This window comes from Alexandromys fortis, unplaced genomic scaffold (assembly GCF_014885135.2).
Source record: "Alexandromys fortis isolate MF-2015 unplaced genomic scaffold, M_Fortis_MF-2015_v1.1 scaffold_29, whole genome shotgun sequence".
Lineage (NCBI taxonomy): Eukaryota > Metazoa > Chordata > Mammalia > Rodentia > Cricetidae > Alexandromys > Alexandromys fortis.
Window position 1 is genome coordinate 72517 of NW_026067891.1, and position 26918 is coordinate 99434.

The window sequence follows — 26918 nt, forward strand, 5'->3', positions numbered from 1 at the left end:
GGATACAGGGTTTGTTTGTTTGTTTGTGTTTGGTGATGGCAAGCAGGGTTTCTCTGTAAAGCTCTGACTGTCCTGGAACTTTTGTAGAATTTGTAGACAAAGCTGGCCTCAAACTCAGAGACCTGCCTGCCTTCATCTCCTGAGTGTTGGGATTAAAGGTTTATGTTGCTACCTCAGGTTTGAATACAAATTTTTTGTTTGTTTGTTTTTGTTTTTTTTGTTTTTCGAGACAGGGTTTCTCTGTGGTTTTGGAGCCTGTCCTGGAACTAGCTCTGTAGACCAGGCTGGTCTCGAACTCACAGAGATCCGCCTGCCTCTGCCTCCCAAGTGCTGGGATTAAAGGCATTCGCCATCGCCCGGCTTGAATACAGATTCTTAATCAAATATGTTTTGCAGATAATTTCAGACCATGACATGTCTTTGTATCTTCCTAACAATATCATCTGAAAAGGAAAAGTTTCTATTTTGAGGAAATCCAATACTTCTTTAGCCTACAGCCATAAAGATTTCCCATTTTCTTCCTAAAGTATCAGCAGTTTGTCCCTCCTTTATAAATCTATGATGCATTTCAATTTAACTGTTACCTCTGTTCTAGAGATCAAACATAAATTCTTTTTGAAGCATAAGTACTTGATTGTTCTAGAACTTTTCATCTTTTGCTTCCTTACCTTTTACTAACTACAACTTCTAATTTCATACTTGGTCTTAAATGCTGTGGTATAGTTCCTTAATATTTTTATCTTAAAAATTACTATAACATGAATTCTTGGCCATTTCATAGACATTTTAGAATTAACCTGTCAGTTTCTTGTGTTTCCCCACCCCCACCGACGAACAAAAGACTAGGGGAATTATGCTTAGGACTAAATTGAACCCTGCAGCTCCTTTTGGAGATGACAGGCATATTAGCTATTTTCAAGACCAATTCTGGAAAAATCCCCCCATTCTTCTTCTCACTAATGTCTTCCTTAATTAGAGCGTTGACTCTGAGTTTTTTATGTATTTTGTTTGATTTGTAACCAAATATTACAGGTTTTGTGCCTCTTAAATAGTATTCTTAAATTTCCTTTCTTTGCTACCCAATGGAAATGGTTTTTTAATATGTTGACCTTTCTAAACTTACTAATTGTGCTAATTTATCATAGAATTCTTAAAGTTTTCCATGTAGATATATCAGCTAAAGCTTTAATTTGTCTTATATACTAGCTAGAACCTGTAAAACAGTACTGGGTTAGGCTGGGGTTAGGGAAAAACAGTGTTGAATAGAGGTGATTGTACCAAATACCGTCTGCCGTCCCCAGGATGGAGGAAGCACTGAGACCCAGCAGTCCTATAATGTCCTGTCTAGGAAATTTGAACAGTTTACCAATGTGACTACAGCATTTTGCTCCAGCCATACAGAAAAGTTCCAGGTCCTCATTATCTTAATAATTAGGAGTCTTTAAAGTCTAAATGTTCTGATATTAGTGTCATGAATAATATTGAATTGACTTTATCAAATATTTTTCTATATACTTGTGCTAATTAGTTTATCCTCAGTTTGCCATAATCTAGGGTCATCTGAGAAGACAACCAGAACAGAGAAAACACCTCCATCAGATTGGCCCGTGAGCAAGCTGATGGGGTGTTTTCTTGATTAGTGAGTGGTATGGGAGGGCCCAGCCCATGTAGGCAGTATGGCCCATGAAGGCAGTGTGGCCCCTGTAGGCAGTGTGGCCCATGTAGGCAGTCCTGGAAGGTATAAGAAAGACAGCTAAATGTGAGCTGGGGAGCAAGCCAGTGATCAGCATCCCTTCTATGATCTCTACTTTAGTTCCTGTCCTGACATTCTTCAGTGACAGAGTGTAGCCTGAGACTTGAAAGATAACAAACCCTTTCCTTCCAAGTTGCTTTTGGTCATGGACTTTACCAAAGTAATAAAATTATACTAGTAAGACTATACAGGGTGTTTTAATGCTAATATATTGCATTAATAATGATGATCATGCTCAGAGGTTAAACCAACCCTGCTTTCCTGGATTCAGGGTAATGGGATTTTGATGCAGATTTTTACGTCTTTATTTGTATCAGATATTGGCGTATTCTTCTAAATTAATATATACTCCTATACTTCTTACATACTGTTCTGTTTTCATAACCCTGACATGTGTTAGTCTTTGTTTTGTGCCTTCATAATATGAGCTCAAAAGTATTCCTTCCTCTGCTGTCTCAGGTTTGCACAGACTTGAACAGGGTCTGTTTAATGTTGACTAGAATTCTCTAGTTCAGCTCTCTCACTTAGATTTTTCTTTGGGAAGTTTTCAATCACAAACTAAATTTCTTCTGTGGCTGTTCCAGTTATCTAATATCATCAGAGTATTTAGTTGCTCTTGTCTTTAGAATTTGCCCTTTTTATCTAAAGTTCATAGTAAAGCCGGGCGATGGTGGCGCACGCCTTTAATCCCAGCACTCGGGAGGCAGAGGCAGGCAGATCTCTGTGAGTTCAAGACCAGCCTGGTCTACAGAGCTAGTTCCAGGACAGGCTCCAAAGCCACAGAGAAACCCTGTCTCGAAAAAAAACCAAAAAAAAAAAAAAAAGATTGTTCATAGTATCCACCTGCTATCCAGTGTGTCCATAGTGTCTATCTGTAATAGCCTGCCTGTTGGTCATATCTATAATATCTGCCTGCTTCTTGGTGTATGTGTAGTGTCTGTCCGTAGTCTCAACAGTGATAGCCTAATTGCTGGTCATTGCGCCCTCTCTTCTTTTCTCTCCTCATCATTCTAGCTATAGTTATCAATTTTGTTTGCAAAGCTTTCATTTTAATGATTTTTCTGATTTTTGTTTTACTAAGTACAATGTTTTATTTTCTTCAATTCACTTTGCTTTCTCTTTCCTAGTCTTGTTTTCAGATGAACATATAGCTCATTGATCTTAGGCCCTTAGACCTTCTTTTGTAATATGTACATATACTACATCAGCACTACTATGAGCATATCTCAAAGATTAAATGAGTTCTGATTTTCTGTTTTTGAATTTTAAAAAAAAATTGAAATAGGGTTTCTCTGTGTGGCCTTGGCTGTCCTAGAACTCACTCTGTAGACCAAGCTGACTTCAAACTCCAGGAGATTGCCTGCCTCTGCCTTCCAAGTGCTGGAGTTAAAGGTTAATAATATTTTATTTATTCTTTGAGGATCTCATAACATGTATATACAGTGTATTTCTGTGTCCACTCCCTACTCACCCACAGCATTGCTCAAACCCCACCCAACATGTCCCCTCCCAACTTGGTGTCTCCTTTTTCTTACTCTCTTGAGTGAGCCCTAAGCCCTGTCAGTGCTGCCTGCCCACATGCTCACTGGGAGCCATCTACTGGAGCATGGAATCTACCAAAAGAATAACCAACCTCTCTGTCTGCCTCAGCAGCCATCAGCTGCAAATAGCTCATTGGCTAGGTGGGTCTTGAGTCTCACCCCAGTCTTTGCTTGAGTTTTGGCTGTTTTATTCTTGTGCAGGTAGCCACAGTTCATGAGTCTGTTGGCCATGTCTTATTCAGGAGACAGCATTTCACAGGACTCCTCCATATCCTCCAGCCCTTACTTCTTCCTGCCCTCTCTTCTGAGATATTCCTTGGCTCTTGGGGATTGAGGACTTGATGCAGAGGTCCCATTTAGGGATAAGCACCCAGTCATTTATTCTCAGTGCTTTGATCAGTTTTGAGCCTCTGCATTAACCACCCCCATGACAGAAAGAAGATTCTTTAACCAAAGTTAAGAACAGTTCAGATCTGTAGATATAGACATGAGTGTGACCTCAAAACTGTCTATTGTCCTGCTGATTTTCATTTGGACAATAGGTGATTAGTTTTCCATTATTTGAAGATGTTCTTCACTCTGTAATTGAATGTAGTCTGTTTTTGTTGAGACAAGGTTTCTCTGTGTAGCCCTGTCTATCTTGGAACTCACTCTGTAGACCAGACTGGCCTCAGAGACTCACCTGCCTCTGCCTTGCAGACTGGGATAAAGGAGTGTACCCCCACATGGGCCCAGCAGTTCAGTGTTGTTTTTAGCCCTTTAAATTCATTAAGACTGTAATGGTACAAACTGTCATGAGCTTTACACAGGTACTCGTAGTGAGTTTGTGTTTCATTGTTGTGAAAAGAGAGCATTTCTAAGTTTCAGGTCTGGTTGGTTGACGGCATTCCAATAATCTATATTTGTACTGTTTGGTTGTATAATTTCTTCTATATACTTGTTCTGAGAATTGGCAAGAGAAAACTACTGCAGTCTGACTACAGTTACAGCTTTGTTCTGTTCAGTCCTTATCAATATGTATATTAAGTATTTCAGAGTTAATATGTATATTAAGTATTTCAGAGTTCCTGTCAGGTGCATAAGTATTTGAAATGACAGTATTCCTTTGAATTTACCTTTTTTTTTCTTTTGTATTTTTGAGACAGGGTTTCTCTGTAGCTTTTGGTTCCTGTCCTGGAACTAGCTCTTGTAGTCCAGGCTGGCCTCGAACTCACAGAGATCCGCCTGCCTCTGCCTCCCGAGTGCTGGGATTAAAGGCGAGCGCCACCACCGCCCGGCTGAATTTACCTTTTTTATTATCACAAAATGACCCTCATGATTTGTTGTAATTCTTTTCTCTAAAAGTTCTGTCTGATAATATCTTGAGTTTTCTTATGCCATATATTTATTTGGTCATAAGGTGTGTATGCCTTTGTATTTATGTGGAGGTCAGAAGACAACATTCAAGGATCAGTTCTTCTCTTCCATTGTGGAGGTCATAGGGATCAAACTTAGGTCATCAAACTTGGTGGCAAGTGCCTTTACCCAGTGAGCTACCTCACCACCCCAGCACCCTTTTATTATGTTATAAAATGCCTTTATTATTTAAAATTGATTATTCCTAGAGCACACCCATTTCTTATTTCTGCTATAACTATCAGAAACTTGATACCTTAAAACATGGTGTTTTAGAAATCACGTGTCTGGCATGGGTCCGAGTTAAAATCAGGATGTCAGCAAGGATTCGTGTCTTGAGAGATACAGATATCTATAGTCCCTGGTTTGAGGCCCATTGTCTCAGACCACCATCAAAGGCAGCAGCATTTTATCTCTAAGAATTCTACAAAGTATTCTGACTGACCTCTTCCTCCCTTCCAGTTCTAAGGACACTTGGGTTTACACTGGGTCACACTTGGATAATAGCAGCCTTAATTCCCCACTGTGAATCCTGATATGTTCGCAGTTCCTGAGAACTAGGACATGGACCTTCTCCAGTGTACAGAAAGACCAGGAATTGGGCCTGTGTATCGGAGCTGACTTTTTCTACCCTTTATATATAGAGTTTCAGGTGTTTGGTATAACTACTTGTACATTTGGGTCTAAGTTTACAATCTTCATGTGTGTTTTCCTACCCAATCTTTGTTTTTTATTTGTCTTTTTCTTCCATCTTTTTGTTTAGATTGAAGCCTATACTTGTTTTAATTGGTTGGGTTTAGATCAGTAGAGGGGGTTTTTAGTTGGTCTCTTGTTTGTTAGTTTTTTTTTTTTTTTCAGACAACAGTGTACAATCCATTCTGGCCTGGAATTTACATTCTTCTGCCCTTGCCTCTGAGTAGCTGGGATTGCGGGCGTGTTACAGCTACCCAGTCTTTAAGTATGCCAGCATCTCTTGGAAGGATGAACCAGGGAACTGCACGCCTTGCTAGTTTAATGAATCTTAGAATGAGTTCTTCATTGAATCAACAAGGAGCTCATAACGCACTGTCCTCTGCTAGTACTTCTTCCCATAATTTGCAGTCTATATTTAACATCGGAAGTAGAGGTCCACTCCCTTTGTCCTCTCAACACCTAGAGACCGCGACAGTAATGCAGACCAGGCCAGTAATACTTTGGCCAGCTTTGGTCTGTCTGCTAGAGACTTAGATGAACTGAGTCGTTATCCAGAGGACAAGATTACTCCTGAGAACTTGCCCCAAATCCTTCTACAGGTTAAAAGGAAGAGAACTGAAGAAGGCCCTACATTGAGTTATGGTAGAGATGGCAGATGTGCTACACGGGAGCCACCATGCAGAGTACCTAGGGATGACTAGGAAGAAAAAGGGCACTTTAGAAGAGATAGTGGTCCTAGTCTCAAGCCAGTGCTTGGTTATGACCATGGAAGTCGTTCTCAAGAATCTGGTTATTATGACAGAATGGATTATGAAGATGACAGATTAAGAGATGGAGAAAGGTGTAGGGATGAATCTTTTTGTGGTTAGACCTCGCATAACTATCATAAATTTGACAATGAGTATGAGAGAATGGGACGTGGTCCTGGCCCCTTACAAGAGAGATCTCTCTGAGAAAAAGAGGGGCGCTCCTCCAAGTAGCAATATTGAAGACTTCATGGACTCTTACCGAAGGGTTATCCCCATCTGTGCTTTATATGTGATTTGCCAGTTCATTCTAATAAGGAGTGGAGTCAACATGTCAGTGGAGCTGCTGTGGATGAGGGGAAGCTGCAGCTCTCCTAGAGGGTGCTAATTTCAGTGTGCTAATTTAGGGGTTGTATCATCTGGTGGGGAAAAGGAGCCTTCATGTAAAGCTGTAAAAAAAGATGCAAGTGCTTCAGCAGCATCCAAGAAAAAACTTAAAAAGGTGGACAAGATGGAGGATCTTGATCAAGAAAATGAAGCTGCATTGGAGAATGAGATTAAAAATGAGGAAAATAGAGAACCAGGTGCTGAATCTGCTGAGAATGCTGATGATCCAAACAAAGACACAAGTGAAAATGCAGACGGCCAGAATGACGAGAACAAGGAGGACTACGCAGTTCCAGACGAGCATAGAACTGGACCGTATCAGCCTAATGTTCCCGTTGGTATAGACTACGTGGTACCTAAAACAGGGTATAACTGTAAGCTGTGTTCACTCTTTTATACAAATGAAGAAGTTGCAAAGAATACTCTTTGCAGAAGCCTTCCTCATTATCCGAAATTAAAGAAATTTCTGAGTAAATTGGCAGAAGAATAGAGACAGGAGAAGGAAACTTAAGATGTACAAGAAGCTTAATTATTTCTCAAGAAAAACAATGGTTCTTTGATTTTAATGTTAAAACCTTTTTTAAGCACAATACTGATAGCTAGAAAACTATTGTACTCTTTTGTTTTAGTGGAAACATAATAGGTGTCTGTTCATGTGTTTAAGTGTTATAGCAGAAAGTACACATACGGTTAAGATAATGGAAAAGTTTTTGTTTATTCAGAATGGCAACAGACAAAAGTACTTCGTAGAGGTTGACTGTTGTAAACTTAAGGAAAACAGCTTGCACCAATAAGAGATAACATAGAACCATTCAGAAAAATGGAATTTAGTAGTTCGAGGCTTCAAAGAAATGTCAACTTTTGGTTCCATTCAATAAAGAGCAAAACCAATTGTATTTTTTATTACTTTTCATCTGAAACATTCCACATTTTAATCTGAGCCTTGCAGACTTCATTTGACTTTGGAAGCTGTTTTGGTTGCATTTCCTTTTTAGAGAACTTCATTCTTATGAAATTGGCAATTTGAATGCAGGTGCAGTTTTTTTTTTTAATATCATGCTGTTTAGATGATAAGAAATTAAGTAATTGGACTTAGATTTGTGATTTTTTTTCCCCTGAGTTCCTGCAAAGTTTCGTATTCTAGTAGTGGAATGTTATTTCAGTGAAATGTAAAAATATTCCCATTCTCTTTGACCAGTATTGATTTCCTGAGAACCTATTGCTTGTCACTTGAATCCTGTAGCTGTCATACATCTCTGATATAAGCAACATTTGATTTTTGAAGTGTGTAAACCATCTCTATATTTTCAGAATGTGATTTTACTTTTCTGCATTTTAAAAACAGTTTGGCCATAATTCTAGACGCACACTTCTAATTCATGTACCTGCACATGTGACCTTTGTGAGCAGAACTTTGCATGTATAATCTGTGTTTACTTGTAACTCTCTGGTTATATACTGCTTATATCGTTGGGTTCAAGTTAAAATATTTTTAAAAAAAATATTTTGGCCTTCGGCTCTGCAGCTTTGGTGAGCTTCTTCGCATGTTTGCAAGAAAGACACCGGAGAGTCTCCCTTTGTGATCCTGCACTCTGGTACTTTATACATAGCAGTAGCTGCCTCTGTCTTCCATGTTTCCGTCCTATTACTCTTAGCTCGGTGAGACCACTTGGCTGTAGTTGGGATGCCCTTCCTGTCCTGCCGTCTAGACTGCTCTGGGCCGTGAGCTACAGCAATTGTAGGTATTTCCTCATTCATTTCCCTCTCCTCGGGTTTAATAGTCCTATAGTTGTTGTTGTGCAGTAATTGAAAACTGTGTTTCATATATTTTGTCCTGTTTCTGGTTGTTTATGGCAGGAGGGGAGATCCTCATAGCAGTTAATCCTTTGTGAAAAGAAGCAGGAGTCTTGTCTTTTGTTATTACAGTTTAGCTTAACGTTCTGTTAACTTACATCATAATAGCACTGTGGGCTTTGAATCAGTTGCAAGCAGATGTTAGTCTCAAAGTGTAATATTCGCTGGCCTGGGATCCGCATTCAGCAAGGCTCTCGAGTCCTGACAAAACAGCCTTATGAAGGGTGCCAAGCGTTAGCTGCCATTGCTGCTGTGTGCAGTGACAGTGGACACAGACCGTGCACCTGACTCTGTCGTGGGGGCTCTTGTGTTCCATCATCTCATGCTCATGAACATCTCTCATACCAAAGTATTCTAGCACAGCCCTCTTTTCCTGCTGGATCATCTGAGGGGCAGGAGTAGTGTTCTATGTTTTATGTTTTCTTTCTTTGAGAATCTCACACAATATATTTTGATCATATTCTTATACTTCCCCCAAGTCTTCTTCCCAGATCCTCCCACCCCTCCCTACCCACCCAACTTCATGTTCTGTCTCTTCTATTACAAAATCAACACACACATACAAAAAAAAAAAAAAAGCGCCTGTTTTGCGATGGCCAGCTACTCCTGGGCATGAGGTCTTCACTGGAGTGTGGTTGATGTACACAATATTACTCCATTGAAGAAAACCAGTTTTCCCTCTTCCAGCAACTGCCAATTGTGAGTAGCTTCTTGGTTAGCCGTGGGAGTTTGTGCCTGTCTCCCCTCCTCCATGCTGTGATTTTGTCTGCATTAATCTTGTGCTGGCCTTGTGCATGCAGTCACAGTCTGTACGAGTTCATATGTGGATCTGTTGTTTTGAGATGGAAAACACCTTTCCAGACATCATTCACCCCTCCTCTTTTTCTGGAGAGATTGTGTAATAATGCCATCCCATTTAGGACTGAGCCCTCCTCCAAAGTCAGTCTGTCTCTCTGTCTCTGTCATTCTCTCCCTCTCCCTCCCTCCCTTCCTCCCTCCCTCCCTCCCTCCATATTATCCAGTTGTGGATTCCTGTATCCATCTGTAGATCTGCAGGAAGAAGAAACTCTGATGAGGACTGAACACTACACAGTTCTATGGGTATGGAAAAGTGTTGTTAGGTGTCATTTTATTGCTGTGTTCATCAAACAAATAGTAGGTTTTCCCTTAGAACCATAACCACCTCAGGTCTTCTTCATTAACTGTTTCAGGTATGGATTCCATCTCATAAAGCAGTCCTTAAATCCAGTTTTAAAAAGTAGTTGGATATTCTCATAACGTGCATACCACATTGCACCAGTGGGCCTTTATTGGCCTTGCAAGCAGGTCATCATTGTAGTTGAAAAGGCTCATAGCTAGGTTAAGATTGGTGATTACTATTCTGGTAGCATGCACAAAACTTTCTGACACTATGAACACTAGTCAGCAGGGACAGTGCTTCCAGCTGAGCGCCAGCTGGATTTCTGATAAGGATTTCAGAATTCCCATACAGATTTCTTTGTTCTATACTGTAAGTATGTGGTGTCTTCAATAATAGTGTCTTGCTGTGAAGCTGTGGAATGTAACCAATAGCATTAGGAATACCCAACAATATTTGGGGAAGGGTGTCTGCTGGACCCCTTTGGCTAATAAAGGGCAGGGTCTTGATCACTACTTTATTCCTGGGCCCTGTAAGTGCTTGCTAAATACATAGTGGAAGGATTAATTAGGTAGTATTTTAGTATACACATGAGTACAGTATTGCTCAGAAAGTTGTGTCTAAGAAAGAGTCTTTGCCATTTATTGTGAGGTGGTGCACACCTTTAACCCAGCATTTAGGAGGCAGAGGTAGGCAGATCCTTTGAGTTCAAGGACAGCTAAGGCTACACAGAGAAACCCTGTCTCCAAAAGAGAGAGAGAGAGAGAAAAGAAAGAAAGAAAGAAAGAAAGAAAGAAAGAAAGAAAGAAAGAAAGAAAGAAAGAAAGTCTTTCCCATTTCTCCTCATCACACCCTCCTGCTAGACCTACCTGATAAAGGCTGCAGCTTTGACAACTGGGCACCTGGTAGAAGGCATTATGCATGCATTTATGATTTTACCTTCAACCTCTTACATTTTCACAACTTAGGTGACTTCCCAAGACCCTAGTCCTCCCTTGTGCTATGATGAGTTTTGAGCTGAAGTCAGATTTCAGCTGGGCCCCATTATCATCTTCCTGACTCTGTTGTGTGGCTCTTGTACTCAGTTAACTTTTCAGAGCAGCTTTCCATGGTGGGTCTTCCTAAGCAGGAGAGTTACTAACACTGCGTGTGCTTCCTGTGGAGACCACTTGCAGGAGAGTCAGAGCACTTGGCTGTCTCAGTGCCAAACAGTGAGTTGCGAGAGAGGACAGAGTGCCTAATAGGTGTCAGAACATTTCCAGACTTTACAGATGTAATCCTTTTCAAATTATTCTAAAAACCAAGAAGTAGCATAAAATTTAAAAACTCATGGTGTCTGCCCACTCTTTGAGAAGTCATTATCAGAGTCTCACGATAGCTTCCTCTACAGATTTAAAAAAAGGAAATGCGAATGTGTTGTCTTGAGCACTGCTCATACTGTTTTGACCAAATGCCCGTGATCCTTGTGATTCCACACATCTAAAACTACCTGGAAATAACATTTATCTTTTTCAAAGTCCCAACCATAAATCAACCATAATGGAAACCCTCGCTTTTATTGCAAAGCTGTGTGCTCCAACCTTTGAGTCTAAAGTGTTTACCTGGCTTTTCTGCAGCTGACTCAGTGGATTAGTCCCTTTTAATGCAACTTGCATGGCAGTGTGGTCACCAAATTATGTGACAACTTTAAATTCCGTGCATGATTGATAGCATATTGCTCTCTACTTAAATCTGTTTACTTTTATGATCAAGGCTTCAAATATAGAAAAATGAAGGTGAAAAAACAAGGGAAACAACTCAAGAAATGAGAGCTTGGTTCCTAGGCTGCCTCCCAGCGTTAGCAAAGGACAGGGTGTCTTCCTCCAGAGCAGCCTTGGGCGTGGGGCACGATGAAGAGTGAGTTAAGCAGTACATAAATTCCACAGTTTCGAGATGCCAGGGAACGTTCTTTCCTTAAAACATTTCTTGTCAGTGTTGGTGGCACACACCTTTAATCCCAGCACTCATGAGGCAGAGGCAGGCAGATCTCTGTGAGTTCCAGGCCAGCTAGAACTGTTACACAGGAAAACCCTATCTCCAAAAACAAAAACAAAGATATCTTACCCCAATGTTTTCCAAAACTACTGTCCATACCTGTCTGTCTTTAGACCTTCATTCAACCTCTAATTCCTCAGGACGCTGTATGGGCATCCATCATCCTGTCTGTGTCTCAGAACAGCCCTCCTTTCTGTTTCCAGGAAGTTTTCAAGCTGGGTGTTATTTCATTGCTAAGTATTACTAAGCATGGGTTGGTTACCTCTTCTCTTGAACATTCTCTCAGGTTAGTTTAGTCCCCCTCCCCAATTCTTTTTCATTGGTTGATTGTTTTTTCGAGACAGGGTTTCTCAGTGTAGCCTTGACTGTCCTGGAACTCGCTCTGTAGACCAGGCTGGCCTTGAACTCACAGAGATCCTCCTGCCTCTGCCTCCCAAGTGCTGGAATTAAAGCCGTACACTACCACCACCTAGCAGCTCCCCATTCTTGAAGTCACTGTTTCACTTTTGATCTATCAGACGTTCATGTCTCCATCATAAGATGAATGAATAAGAAGCTGTTTCTCAGCTTGCCCCCCACCCCCAATTTCTTTTTGTTCCTGTTCAGTTTGAATTGGGTTTTGTTTTTTTTGAGACAAGATCTCATATAGCCTAGGTCGGTAAAACTGCTGATCTTCCTGCTTCCTGCTCCCAAGTATAGGAATAGCAGGCATGTGCTGCCATGCCTGGCCTCTCAGCTTGTTTCTCTGCTGAGGCTTCTTATTTGCTATTTCTGTTTCTCTTAATCAGAAATTGCCAGGGATTGTGTCAACATGTCATCATTAACAAAAAATATGGGTAGTATCATACTAACCATATTGTGGTCATGTTATGATTCTAAATCACTGAAATGGGATAAACTAGGGAATAGTGGGATTTTAGCTCCCACTCCCTTTCTGCTTCCCTGCCCTCCCCTCACTCCAGGCCTTGAGCTCTGTAGCCCAGAGCTGCATCCACAGCCTTTTCTCATTTAAAAATGCAGACGATATTGGATATACTCAATAGTTGTTAGATGAGGGCTAGGGGTGTGGCTCAGTTGCAGAGTTCTTAACTTACGCATGGTGGCTTGGCCATATCAATCTTAGCAACTCCACTAAGAAGACAGATTTAGGAGGAACAGAAGTTCAAGGTGAGAAGATAGCCTGGGATATGCAAGATCATGTCTCCAAAGAAAAAACTTAAAGAGTTGATACTTTTAGTGTGCAAAGAAAATTATAAATGGTCACATGACAAGTACTTTCTTGGAAAACTTTCAGTAACATCCCTGTTGACTTTCAAATTAAACATGAATGTCTCTGCCCATTTTCGGATGCTCTCATGTAGCAACCCAGCCTACTTTGGTAACTTTCTTTCATGATTCCCTACACATTCTTGCATGCAAACCCACTTACTGTGAGTGATAGCCCAGTAGCAACTGCAGTTTGAGTTCTGATTGTGGGGTTGGTTTTGTTTTGTTTTGTTTTGTTTTATATTGTGGGTGTGAAGGTCAAACCCCTAGGACCTCATGTACTATAGAAGTACTCTACTACCACAGAGCCAGCACCACCCCATTATTTTAAAAACACTTGATGATTGTGTATATTTTTGCTTAATACTTGATTTTAATATAGTTATTGACAGTATACATTCATGGTTCAACTCCTTATCTACTGTCCAACCTGATTAGAGTCCTTGGGCAAGTCACTTAAATCTCTAAGCCTCGCCTATAAAATGAGGATAGCTATTATAGGGCTGATAAAGATTAAAAGCAATAATCTATATGAAATGTTTAATTCTTCCCTAACATGTAGTCAGTCCTCCGTACGTGTCAGATACTTACTGATGAAGTCTATTTTCCTCATTCAGCTCTGCGGAGTATTTTACAAATGATGAGGGAAGAAGACCCTTCCAAAGTAATAGTGCAGTGGTGTAAAGATGGGCACCAACACCAGATTGTCCAGCTCCAAAATCCAGGGCTCTTAACTCTTGTTGTTCTCTACCTGAAAATCTTCTTCCTTGTAGCTCACAGGAACAACCTTCCCAAGCTCTCTCAAGCCATGTCCGTCATCCAACTCACTTTGATCACCATTAAAACATGATCTTTCGGGCTGGAGAGATGGCTCAGTGGATAAGAGGACTGGCTGCTCTTCCAGAGGTCCTGAGTTCAATTCCCAGCAACCACATGGTGGCTCACAACCATCTGTAATGAGATTTGACTCCCTCCTCTGGCTTGCGGGCATACATGGAGGCAGAATGTTGTATACATAATAAATAATAAATAAAATCTTTTTTTAAAAAGAAGTGTAATTTTAAAAAAATGATCTTTCCCTCAAAATGCAGCAGTTAGGAATGGGGGAGAGGGACAGTTCAGCTGGTGAAGTGCTCAGTTGGTGAGCACAGGTCCTACCTACCATGTAAGAAGCCAAGCATGGTACAGATTGCTATGGTCCCATCTTGGGAAGGTGGAGATGGAAAGATCCCTGGGGTTTGCTAACCAAAACAGTAAACTTCTGGTTCAGTGAGAAGATCTTGCCCCCATAATAAGGTAGCATATGATTAAGACATTGGACATCAACCTCTAGTCGCCATGTGTGTGTGTGTGCATGCACGCGCACACTCACACACACTTCCCAGCAGCAGTATGTGACTGTGTGAGTCTTTCATATATCACTGTATGCTGCAGCGACCTCTGGGGAAAGTCGTGAGCTCTTTGACACCAGGGCAGGGTTTGCACCCATTTCCCCTTTGGAGCTATTTCCCCTGAAAAACTTTTCACTAAATAGATGCTTAATAACCAGTCAAGTTGAGCAGAGGTTGTTCAAGTCCCAAGTAAGGAATTCTGTCCAGTTCAGACCAGGAATCATTTTCTGGCTAGTGTTGTAATAGACACAGAACTTAAAGAGAAAGAAGCCAAACCCCTTCTCTCAAGGATTTAGAGTTTCACTGAAATGTTTTGAAATCCTGACTCTTTTTAATGGAGCTAATAATCGAATGAACAAATAGTTCAGTAACGGGAATGAATTGTTATTTATTGTTGGTACAGATACAGTCATCTCCTCCAGCTGCTGCACAAGTTTAGACTACATGGTCACCTACCTCTTCAAGTACATAGCAAAGGAGGGCAAGAAGCAGCTTCGCTGCAGAGAGTCTGTGCAGGCCGGCCAGAGGCTGCTACACTTTATGCAGCAAAACCCAGATGTGCTACAGCAGGTAACATCGCTTCAACTGTTTCCCAAAAGCCAGTATGGCCCCTGAACTTACATAAATGTTTGCCAGGATCTTTAGCAGTTTCTCCTTCTTACTCCTCCCTGACAGTAGAGAGTCCACTGGCTTCAGTGTTACCCACCCATAAAAATCCCAGTGCTGATCAGTTCACTGCAGAATTCAGAAGGTTTGGTTCTTCTGAGGCCTGAGGAAAGGGGAGCAAAACTCGGACTTCTGTGTGGGACCTTGGACCGCTCTGCTGAAGTGTGCATTAAATGCATGGCCTCTGCGGCAATTGTGCTAACTCCTGCTCTGTGCAGACAACTTGCCAGGAGCTGTCCGTTCGTGAGAGTTCAGTGTAAGATTAGGAGTCACACAGTTCAGACATTAGGCAGTGTTCCCAAACATTCAATTAATAAATGATAATGCAGCAATTTGTTTTTAGTTGTGTTTTTTCAAAAAGATTTTTTATTTGTATATTTTATGTATTTGAGTGCACTGGCTGCATGTATACCTAAATGCCAGAAGAGGGAATTGGATCCCATTATAGATGGTTCTGGGCCACCATGTGGTTGCTAGAATTCAACTCAGGACCTCTGGAAGAAGGGCCAGTGCTCATAACAGCTGAGCTGTCTCTCCAGCCCCCAGCTGTGTTTTCTAACTAGCTAACACAGACTAAGTCCAAGTTTATGATTGTTTTAAATAACTCACCTCTGCTGATCTAAGAAATAACATACCTAAGAAATGAAGATACATGCCTGAATATTCCAAAGAGAATAAAGCCATTTCACAGATATACCATCACTATGATTGATGTTTCTACTTCCACAAAATTTGGGAAATGTGTGTATACTGTTTGCAGTTTCCCCTTGCCCAGGGTGCGAAAGTAAAGACCTCAGCTGCGGTGTGTTGATTGTGTTGTCGTTAGTGAGCAGTGTCGTCCGAGTCAGCAGACTAGACACTGCACATGAACATGCTGGAAATAGAACGGGAAGTCCATGGGAGAGGTTTCCGTCCTGGCTGTAATGCTTTTACTAGGATCAAAATGAAATTATAGAAGTCTTACTTGTGGTGACATTTCCGCTAACTAGCTGCATTCCAAGAACAGATGACATGGGTGTAGTTCATTCCTATTTTGAGTAACTAGCAAAAGGCTAATTACTACAGGCCTGTAACTCTTTGCTGTGACCCTAGAACTATTCAACTAGTTGGTAATGCAAATAATGAAGAGAACCCATTGAGGACCTTGTCACTGTGATTTCCAGCTCATCCATGCATATCTGTTATCTTCGGTGATGGCATGCTCTGAGCCTTCTCCATGCAGAGCTCACGAGGGCTATAGCACCTCCAGCCTGTACCAGGAGTGACTGACTTTGGGTGGGGCTAGAGATGTAGAGCTTTTAAGGATCTGAACAGTCTGTTTCATTTATTGTGTGCAAAATGCAAGAACAAGTAAGATTTGTAAAGATACAATTAATCAGTCGTGTTAACATAGTAATCCTAGAGACTGGCACAGAAGGAGAGGACTTCACAGCAGTCTAGTAATGAGGCTGTCATCATCCCCAGTTTTACACATCAATTCACTAGAAAGTAACAGGATTGGAATTTGAACCAAGGTCTGTTTAGTTCCAAAGCCCACATCCTTAAAACTCACACCACTGCTTCTCAAGGTATCTCAGAGTCACCTGGATGCAAAATACACATCCTGCCATGGTTAGGATGCACTTCTCCCAAACACTTCCACCTGCAAGTCACTGCTGGTCCGGGTGTAAGTGCATGGAGGAGGCTGAGGACCACTGGCTTACAGCATGTCGTCACTGAAGATAGCAAATGTCCATGCATACACTAGAAATCAGGCCCCGCCTACCAGGACAGAGGACAAGTCTACCACCAACTCCTTCCTGCTAGCAGTCATTCATCATCACAGTTTGTCCCATCAGCTTTGGGCAGTCACTTCTAAGTTGGTTGAAATTTTTAGTAAAAATCAATAGGCTACAAGCTAGTAGTAAGACTGCAGGAGATGAGCCAGTGTGTCTTTACTCAGAATCCCCATGCATTTGTTGGTTTAAGTCATTTCTGTGTGTTAATAGACTTGGTAATCTTTCACTTTATAGCATATGACTAAGTAGTGATATATCTTTATTAAGCAGTGGAATGCATTCTATTTATTTGGGATGTAAGCTTTCAGATAACATTTTAAATATTAATGACTGGTCTCTAGTAGTCAGCATAAATATGATTTGCATTAGCACTAGGTTGTATCATCTTGAGTGCCTCTGATGTCAACTATTGGGTATAGTAACATCTGACATCATCTCCTTAGGTCACTGACAACTTTGACCTCTATTCTTATGCACAGTTTCTGTCGTCTCAAAAGCTCTTTTGAATTGATTTGAAATTTTGACTCTTCCCTTTATGAGGCAGTAAAATTGATAATTATTCAGATGGGAACTGAGCACTGAGTGAAAAATCAATTCCACCCGCTCTCTGCTGCGTATAAAATTACTTCTGAGTCTGCTGGACTGAACGGATGGCCAGAGTAAAAGCAGCAGGCAGGAGCAGTGGGAAGAATTAGCTGGACAGAGCTAATAGCCTGAAGGGATGGTCCTGGAAAAGAAGGGAGTGGGCCAGTTGGGGGTTATTATGAGCAGGGATGGGCCCATTGATCATCTGTTTACATCAGCTTTCCGAGACCTTATAAATCAGCCCTGAAGAGTGGCAGAATGAAGATTCAGACTCTTACCAGAGGGATTTGTATTAGATTATTCTCATTTTCACACTCAGATGAAAAGTGAGCCATTGATTATTCATTGGTTGCCCATTAAATGCTGTTTTTATAGATGATTTGCCTATCACAGAAGGTAATGAACAAGGTTGCTGCTTCATAACTTGAGGTTTCAGTTTTCAAGGCATCTGTGTCGTTAAGTAATGCCTAACCCTATTAAGAGGAATGGGTTACAAATTGCTTAACAGTGCTGAAAAACTAGACCCTAATGACTAATTGTGCCTGGAGTTTAGAGAGGGCTTGTCAGCTCTTTAAACTAAACTGATGCAATGATACTGCAATTATTTACTGGTTTGAACTGTTTTCCTTCCACCCTGGACATATTTGGCTAGAAGCGTAATTGCATGGAGAGTGTCAATTCCAAACTGCAAACGTGATCTCAAGCTTCTGCAGAAAAGCCTAACACTGGGTGAAGGGTTTTCAGCACCTTCACAGGCCTTGCCTTTTGTGCACCACAACCCAAGAAAGGCACTATGTGCCTCTCGCCTGGATCTACAGTCCTGTGACTATAGCTCTTCCACAGTTTGTAAGCAAACGTAACCTTCAAAAATTAAAATTTACCCCATGTGAAGTCATTGAGTTTAAGTGAGTCTGTGTGAGGTAAGAAATGCTGACTCTCTAGTGTTCCTTTAGTTTAACATCTGAGAAAACCCCAGTCTGCATAAGTTAGGGGAGAAGAATTCCTCAAGTATCCTTATATCACTAGGTCAATGAACTAAAAAAAACTTAGATGATCCGCAGTAGCAGTGGTCAGATTGCTGATCACCATTGGTTAGTAGTGGGGGAGAGTGATCTGCTGCAGAAATTTGGCGACAGTATTTGTATGTGAATTTTTTTGGTTTCATTACTGGACATGTTAAATATTTGCATTCATAATATTTGCATTCCTTCAGATATATGAAGACAAAAGTTGTGCCCAAATTAGGTGAGTGTTGGCAGAATTGAGGAGCCATTTTAGAGATATAATGAATCCTTTTTGTAATAAGGGCACTGGTGCAGAATCTCCTCTGCATCAGAACCTCCTTCAATGCTCTAGAAAGAGTAGCACCTTGTGCAGAAGAAGAGCAATATCTGTGGACTGCCCCTGTCACTGAGCAGGCTGTACACTGAGCATGTTGATGAGGTGGTTGCAGTCATAGTCGTGTCCAAATACAGTGCATAGGAAAACCAGAGCGACTCTGACCCAGCCTAATGTAGCTAGATATTTGGCTCAGGTCCGTTCTATTAAAAATACAGAGAAATTCTAATTAAGATTTTCTTTCCCTACCTGTCTTCTTTTTTATTTCATTTATTTGTTTGTTTGTTAGGTAGCATGCCGTTTGACTAGAAATTGTAAAGGGCTGTCAGGAACTGTAAGAATCATACTTCAATAGGAACTTAAGCTAAAAGAACATTACCCCTTTTCCTCAATCAGTCAGTCAATCAATGAAAATTGCTTTTGTATAGTGCTCTTCATGACATGTATCCCAACGTGAATTGCAGCAAAAGGGGAATTGTCTGCTCTTTTTTCATCTCTGTATTTAGACTGAAATGATATTGCTCAACATTTTGACATGCTACACAAAACATCTTTCATACTTAAGATTCCATTCCTTAATACTAAGTAGGCGAAAGTGCCGACACATACGTAAGTGATGTTGAGGCTTTGGCCTGTGGAACCTTAGCAAGAGTCTAAAGGCAGAAAACACTTAACCAAATGAAATACATTATATTTCTTATTTAACTCTTGAAAAAGTAATTAGCCATATTTTCTAATATTAGTGAAATAACTTCTCATGATCCTTAAATTTAAAAGGAGGCCCTTCGTTTGACCAACTAATTTGGATGGTTAATTTATAACTTTATTACTGAAAACATGACAGTAGACTGATATCAAAACAGACTGAAAGAACATGCATAATTGGCCAAAGAACTTAAAGGAAGCCAAGGGTATGTTGTTAGATACAAAAAGTGGAAAACAGGCACTCAGGTTTTGTGACAATTGTTCTCACTTAAGTTGCCATAATATCGTGTCTTCAGCTCTTTTTCCTCTCCCACTGCTCCCCATTCTGAAAAACTAAAATTTTAACAAAATCCGTGTAAGTCCAGAGTTCGTATCCTTACCCCAAAGCTATCTGCTCCCCCATGGAGGCTTCTGATCTAGGAAAGTATGTTGTATTGTGTTCTGAACCTAATAATATGGCAGGTTAAACATTGTAAGTTCCACTGGGTTATCTCAAGGTAGAATGATTTAGAATGCTCATCCTTTAAAAAAAATTAGGGGTGTGTGTGTATGTGTGTGTGTGTGTGTGTGTGTGTACACACATTTGCACATGATGCAGTGCCAGTAGAGGCCAAGAGAGTGCATTGGATCCCTGGAGTAGAGTTATGGGTAGTTCTGAGCCACCTGACATGGGTGCTAGCGACAGAATTCAGGTAACCCCCATGTCATGTCTGTGACAGAGCTGAGTTTCCTCTCCCTTCTATTGTACACCCATTCCCACTCAGTAATTCTATAGCTAGGTGATGAGGGAGGGTGTAACATTTAGAAGGACATGTTTCCTTGAGGAAATCAGTCTGATAGTGTGATTACCTAGTAATGTTCTATGTGACTTTCCCCTAATCATCATGCGGCTGTTTTTGAAGTTTCTTTTTTTCCTTAATCTTTTTTATTTTTATGCATATAGGCATTTTTGCCTTCATATATGCCTATGTACCATTTGTATGCCTGGTGCCCGTGAAGGTCAGAAGAAGGTATGAGATCCCTTGGAACTGGAGTTACAGAAAGTTGTGAGCTGCCAGGTGGGTATTAGTAATCAAGCCTGGACCCTCTGGAAGAGCAGTCAATGTTCTTGACCACTGAGCTCTCTCTCCAGCCTGTTTTTTAATGTTTCCTTTAACCTGGTGTTCCTAGGAGACTGTCCAGATGGCAGCTGCTCACAAAGGCAAATGTGCTTTGTAACAGTCCCCCGCCCCATCATATCTCTGTCTCATCCTTAATCTCAAACTGAATCATCGATGTAGAATGCCAGTTTCCACTTCCTTCTTAAGGAACTTTTGACCAATGATACCATTAGTCATTTTTAAACTCTGGATCTAATACCTGGTTGCCTTGAGTCTCTATATACCATTCCTGGCCATTACCAAGTCAGATTTCTCTAGATCAGTGGTTCTCAACCTGTGGATTATAACCCCTTTTGGCGGGGGTGGGGTGTCACCCAAAACCACTGGGAACTACAGATATTTACATACAGTTCATAACAGTAGCAAAATTACAGTTATGAAGTAGCAATAAAAATAATTTTCTGGTTGGGGTCACCACAGTGTGTGGGTGTGGGTGGTGATGGTGGTTTTGGTTGGTTGGTTGGTTGATTGGTTTTGGTTTTTTGAGACAGGGTTTTTCTCTGTCCTGACTGTCCTTGAGCTCACAGAGATCTGCCTGCCTCTGCCTCCTGAGAGCTGGGATTAAAGGTGTATGCCACCACGTAGCTGAATCTATGTATATTAAGAAGATTTATTACAGTGGTTTACAGGTTGTGGTTTGGCTAGTCCAACAATGACTGTCTCTCTACAGAAAGGCCCAGAATCCAGTAGTTCTTCAGTCTGTGAGGCAGAATATCTTAGCTGGTCTGTAATACATGTTGAAACCCCAAAGAAGGAATGCCTCAGCGACAGGGTAGATGGAAATTCCAGCAAGAATGAGGGCAAGCAGGCAAACAGCAAACGTTTCCTTCTTCCCTGTCATTGTAAACATGTTAAAGGAGCGGCGGGGCTGCGTCCCCGGCACCCGGCCGCCCGCATGGCTAGCTTATGCCCCGAAATAATTACACGGAAACTGTATTCTTTTAAACACTGCCTGGCCCGTTATCTGTAGCCTCTTATTGGCTAGCTCTTACATATTAATCTAACCCATTTCTAATAATCTGTGTAGCCCACGAGGGGGATTACCAGAGAAGATCTTAACCTGCGTCTGTCTGGAGTGGGAGAATCATGGCGACTCCTGACTCAGTTTCTTTCTCCCAGCATCCTGTTCTGTTTTCTCCACCTACCTAAGGGTTGGCCTATCAAACGGGCCTAGGCAGTTTCTTTATTAATAAGAAATCACTCCCACATCAGTAAACACACAGCCAGAAGGTGTGACCCAGACCTATGGCAGGTCTTCAGGCCTCAAATGATCAATCAAGAAAAGCCCTCACAGGTATGTCCATCTGCTTGGGTTTTAGTTGATCCAGCTATAGTCAGGTTGACAAGATTAGCTGTCACTCCAAGCATCACAAGCCAGGATACCTGCCAGGCCAAGCAGGAAATATTAGTAATGAAGACAAGAAAGAAACTTACCATTGAGAACACATCCCTGTCTAAAGCGGGTAACATCACTCTATCTCCCCCCCCAAAAAAAAAAAGAAAACAGATAACCATTGTCTTGCCAGACACATTGAAATTTTATTTCATTTATTTATTTTTGGTTTTTTGAGACAGGGTTTCTCTATGTAGCACTGACTGTCCTGGAACTTGCTTTGTAGACCAGGCTGTCCTCAAACTCATAGAGATCATCTGCCTCTGCCTACCAAGTGCTGGGACAAAAGGTGTGTGCCGCCACTGCCCGGCTCAGACACATTGAAATTTGTCCTAAAGCAATTCAGAAATTTAGATATTTTTTAAAGTTGCCCACTGACTACAAATTTAAAACAACATCAGAACAGTGAGCAGACCCTGTGTGTGAGTGTGGCTCTCAGTTTCTTGTCTGTTGGGATATGTAACCTTAAGGAGTTACAGGGCCAAGACCTCCAGTGTGGGGCTCCCTGTCATTCATAGCTCCAGCTGTAGTCTGTAGTGCTACTTTTGATGGCATTTTCATCTGGTTTTTAAAGCAAATTTTTGTTTGTTTTTTTTTTAAATACTTATTTATTTATTATGTATACAATATTCTGTCTGTGTATATGCCTGCAAGCCAGAAGAGGGCACCAGACCTCATTACAGATGGTTGTGAGCCACCATGTGGTTGCTGGGAATTGAACTCAGGACCTTTGGAAGAACAGGAAATGCTCTTAACCTCTGAGCCATCTCTCCAGCCTCCTGTTTGTTGTTTTATAATATAGTTATTTTGCTTTTCCTTATCTTATTTTTGCTTTTTTGAATTTTTAAAAAAATAACCAGGNAAAACAGATAAATCTACCTGCTAAGGAAGAAGTAAAGATATGTAAGACCAGGTCTAAACCAAAATATCTAGGTAACAGCAAGGCAATAAAAGTTCAAGAGGGAGGCTGGAGAAATGGCTCAGAGTTTTAGAGCACTAGCTGTTTTTCCAGAGGACCTGGCACTCTCATGACTGCTCACAGCAATCTGTAACTCTGGTTCCAGAGATTCTTCTGACCTCTGGACATCACATGTATATGGTACACAGACACATATGCAGTCAAAACACCTATGTGTACTAAAATAATAAAATAATTGTTTCAGTCCATGAGGGAATAAACCTCTTAAGAATAAAAAACTCGGGCTGGAGAGATGCCTCGGTCAGTAAAGTACTTGTAATGCCACGATAGGAAGAAAAAGACAGGTAAGTCCCTGGAGCTAACTGTCCTACCAGCCTAGACTATATCCTGGTTTCAAGCCAATGAAAGACCCTGTTCAAAAAGCAGGCTGGTTAACACCTCAGTAATAATACCCAAGGTTGCCCACTGGCTTATGCACGCATGCACATGTGCATACACATTCACGCACACACAGAGAGAGAGAGAGAGAGAGAGAGAGAGAGAGAGAGAGAGAGAGAGAGAGAGAGAGAGAGAGAGAGAGAGAGAGAGAGAGAGAGAATATTGTGAGTATTGCCCCCAGGGATAGGTTATTAAAGCCCATGTTTTTAATTTTGAAAATAGAAAAGTAGAGGCCTCATGAGATGGCTCAAGGGGGTAAAGGTGCTTACCACCAGGCCTGTTCTTTGATCCCTAGGACCCACATGGTGGGAGGAAAGAACCAGCTTCCACATTGTCTTCTGATCTTCACACGTGTACTGTGGTGTGCATGTGTGTGCATGAACAAATGGATGGGTCGGTGGGTGGGTGGGTGGACGGACGGACGGACAGACAGATAGATAGAATTTCTAAAATGATTTTACTAAAGTGATATTTTAAAAACAAATCATGTTTTTTTAGAAGAAAGGCTATTGTCTTAATCTTTTTCTTTTTTTATTTACTTCTATTTTGCCATGGGTGGGTGTCCAGTCCCCTGAAACTGGAGTTACAGACAGTTGTGAACTGCCATATGGGTGCTGGGAACTGACCCCAGGTCCTCTGGAAGAGCAGTGGGTCCTCTTAACCCATGAGCCATCTCTGCAGCTCCATCTTAATCTTTTTCTTAAGTGTGTCAGCTACTTTTATTTTTGTTGTAGGTATATTTGTTGGATGACTGTTTGCTACATTGTATTAATGGAACTTATATAATGCATTTTCATGGTATACCTCCTTTTCTCTCAGAGATCTTGGCACTTGTCCAGGCCTTAGTATAGCCTGATTCCTTGCAGTGGTCTGTGGATGTCTGTAAAGTAAATACTCAAAATATTAATTTTCAAAATCATAGCCTCTAGACATAGTTTAGCTCTATACCGGTATATTATGGTCATACCATAAGCCAGTGGTAATGCTAAGATTGTATCTCAATATAAAATGGCCCTTCTGAAATACCAGGAAAAATGTCTAGTCTACACATGAGTCAGAGAAAGAAAAAGCTCTGCCAATATTGTTCATGTTAACAGAACAGAAAAGATTCCCACCCCATGAGGATGTGTGTTCTCACCTCTCAGCACAGTGGAAGGATACAATCCATTGCTAGCATGACTTGCCTTATTAATTGAAAGGATGGAATCCACCAGATGTAGCCCAAGCCAGCAGAGAGTTGGGTGACTAAGCAACAGCAAAGAGACCATATTGAGCGAGCCAGAATCCAGTCTCCAAGTCATTTATTTCAGCCAGTGACAGTACATGTAAACTCCTGTGCCTCCGCAGTGATTGATGGTTTAATATCATATATAATTTTTTTAATGAAGGAAAACCATTTAAATATGTTACCATTTGCACTGGTATTCTCCTATGTACATAACTGCATTTAATCATTATGGGGATTGTTTTTATACTTGTGTAATTTGTATCCACGAAATAACTGTCAAAACCATCTCATGCCGTTGCTGGAAATGGTACAGTGTGCTTCATACTCAAATAGATTCATTCTTCCCTGCACATAATTAAGAGTGTTGGAGCTTTCATTGCCACCACATAGGAATTCCGTGTTTACATTTCAGAGAATGAAAAATAAGCCACAGTGTGCATGCAGGTTCCTGTTTTCTGAGGCAGTGATATTTAAGTGCCTTAGTTTTGTACCAGTATATGATTTGAAGAGTTTGATTTTAAGACTTTTAATATTAAAATACATAATAAAATTTTATTATCTAATTACAAGAGGGTTTAGCCTCTTATTAAAGTTGCTAAATCAGGCCTATATTAGCATTATAATGGCACAGTTTGACATGGAATACTCAAAAGTCAAGTTCAAAAGGGGGGTGTGGGTTGTTGGGGGGTTCTTTTTCCCTTACCCCTCACAAAATAACAAGGGTGAAATGCATGTGTGGAAGCAAACAAGGAACAATTTGGGATGCTGGAGAAGGAGTAGAGGTGCAGCCCAGGATGGTACCCTTAGGCAAGGCAGCTGGTCTGTGTAGCCTTTTGTTTATCTGCTACTGGTTTATGTAGCCTTTAGGCCGGCACCAGAAACAATCACTCCTACAGGGTCAGCTGCTGGTCAGAAGCAAAGTAAGAAAAGATTTTGCTTCCAAACACAGCAGCCATAATTTCTGTACAGCTGGCACCTGCTACTGGTGCACAGCGTGAAGGTGAAAGGTCAAAGAGGCAGTTGTTCAAAACTCAAGAATGGCTTAAAGGGACTTGTAGATTAATCTGCTTTATTAACTTCTGTATATTAGATAACTATTGCTGTGAATGACAGTACATCTTTTTGAATAAGTCACATCTCTTTCTCTTTTAAATTAGCTTTTGAGTAATGAATATTAAATAGAAAGCATTTCAAGAGTAATTAAATGAAAACAGAATGATGTCATTCTGCAGTTTTATTTGTGTGTTTATAGACTAGGGAAATTATGCTTTCCAAGAATTGTGCCTTTTAACCCTTTTAAAAAATAAAAAGGAAGGAAGGAAAAAGGAAAACAGTTAGCTTTCATAAAGAAGGAATTGGAATTAACAGGACAGCCACATGTCCGTTAGCCTTTGTCTTTAAACCGAGAAAAGATGATGTCTCTTGTGCCTTAGCATGAAGTCACTGGGTGCCAGTGGCTGGCTTTGACATTCCCAGGGGCGCCAAATGTTTTCTTTATGAATTAAAGTGACTCAATCTGTCATCGTTCTTTTATCTGCAGTTAGCACAGTCAGTTCTGCTATCAGTCTGCAGCAAATGTCCTCAGAACAGTGCAGGAGTTGTGAGACGTCGACAACAGACATTCCTTTTCTTTCACACTCATATAAAGCAGATAGAGAATATTCTGTAAGGGGAAACACAACTTTTACAGGCTTAGCTCAGTAATAATTAGGCAAGCTCTGTAACAGCCTCTCACTGTTCTGGCGAGTGAGGTGGTTTTTATCCTCTGCATTGATAGTGATGTGCATAGTTGGCTATCTGTAAGTTAAACAGAAAGAACTCAATAACCGTATCCTTTGAAACCTCTGCAAAAAAGAAGTCAGTGTGGAGATTTCCACAGGTTAAGTGCTGATACAAACTCCAGAAAGGTTTTAAACAAACTCTTCAAAAGGGATAGCTCTGTCTGTTGACTGACAGTGATTTTTTCATCTTTGTTGTTTGTTTTAAGGCTTCTCATAAAATGAAAGTACTGTAGAGAACATGTGTGTTTCGCGGTAAGAGAGCACAAACAGCAGCATTCATATATATTTCACAAAGAAAACTGCGCCGAGTTTTTATGCGAGTGTAGTCTTCCCACCCTGAGCAATGTTTCTCTGAGTACAAAGGTTGCACCTAAAATCATCTCCTTACTCCACAGTGCATCACCCAAAGTAGAGCCTTCTTACCAGGTCCTTGCTTGAGGACCTGGCCTTGTTATTGCCCTACCAGAACCCTGATAGGTTCAACATATGCTTGCTGGGACCTAAAAATTCACTATGGAAAGAATTTCAGACTCCTCTGATTCTGTACTGAGTGTGAGACAGGCATACACAGATGCTGGGTATATGTATCAAAATGTGGGTTTGTACAGGGCTGTGGTGGCGCGCACCTTTAACCCGAGCACTGGGGAGGCAGAGACAGGTGAATCTCTGAGTTTGAAGCCAGCCTAGTCTACAGAGTGAGTTCCAGAACAGGCAGAACTGTTGCATAGA

At 41.0% G+C, this 26918-nt stretch overlaps 1 protein-coding gene across 1 annotated transcript in view; it reads left to right on the forward strand.

Moving 5' to 3' along the window:
• Positions 1-26918, forward strand: part of LOC126494691 (ran-binding protein 17-like) — a 115021-nt gene that overhangs the window by 68559 nt on the left and 19544 nt on the right. The window contains exon 11 of the mRNA XM_050132137.1: positions 14602-14768. Within this exon, the coding sequence (XP_049988094.1) occupies positions 14602-14768 (167 nt within the window). The remainder of the gene's footprint in view (positions 1-14601; positions 14769-26918) is intronic.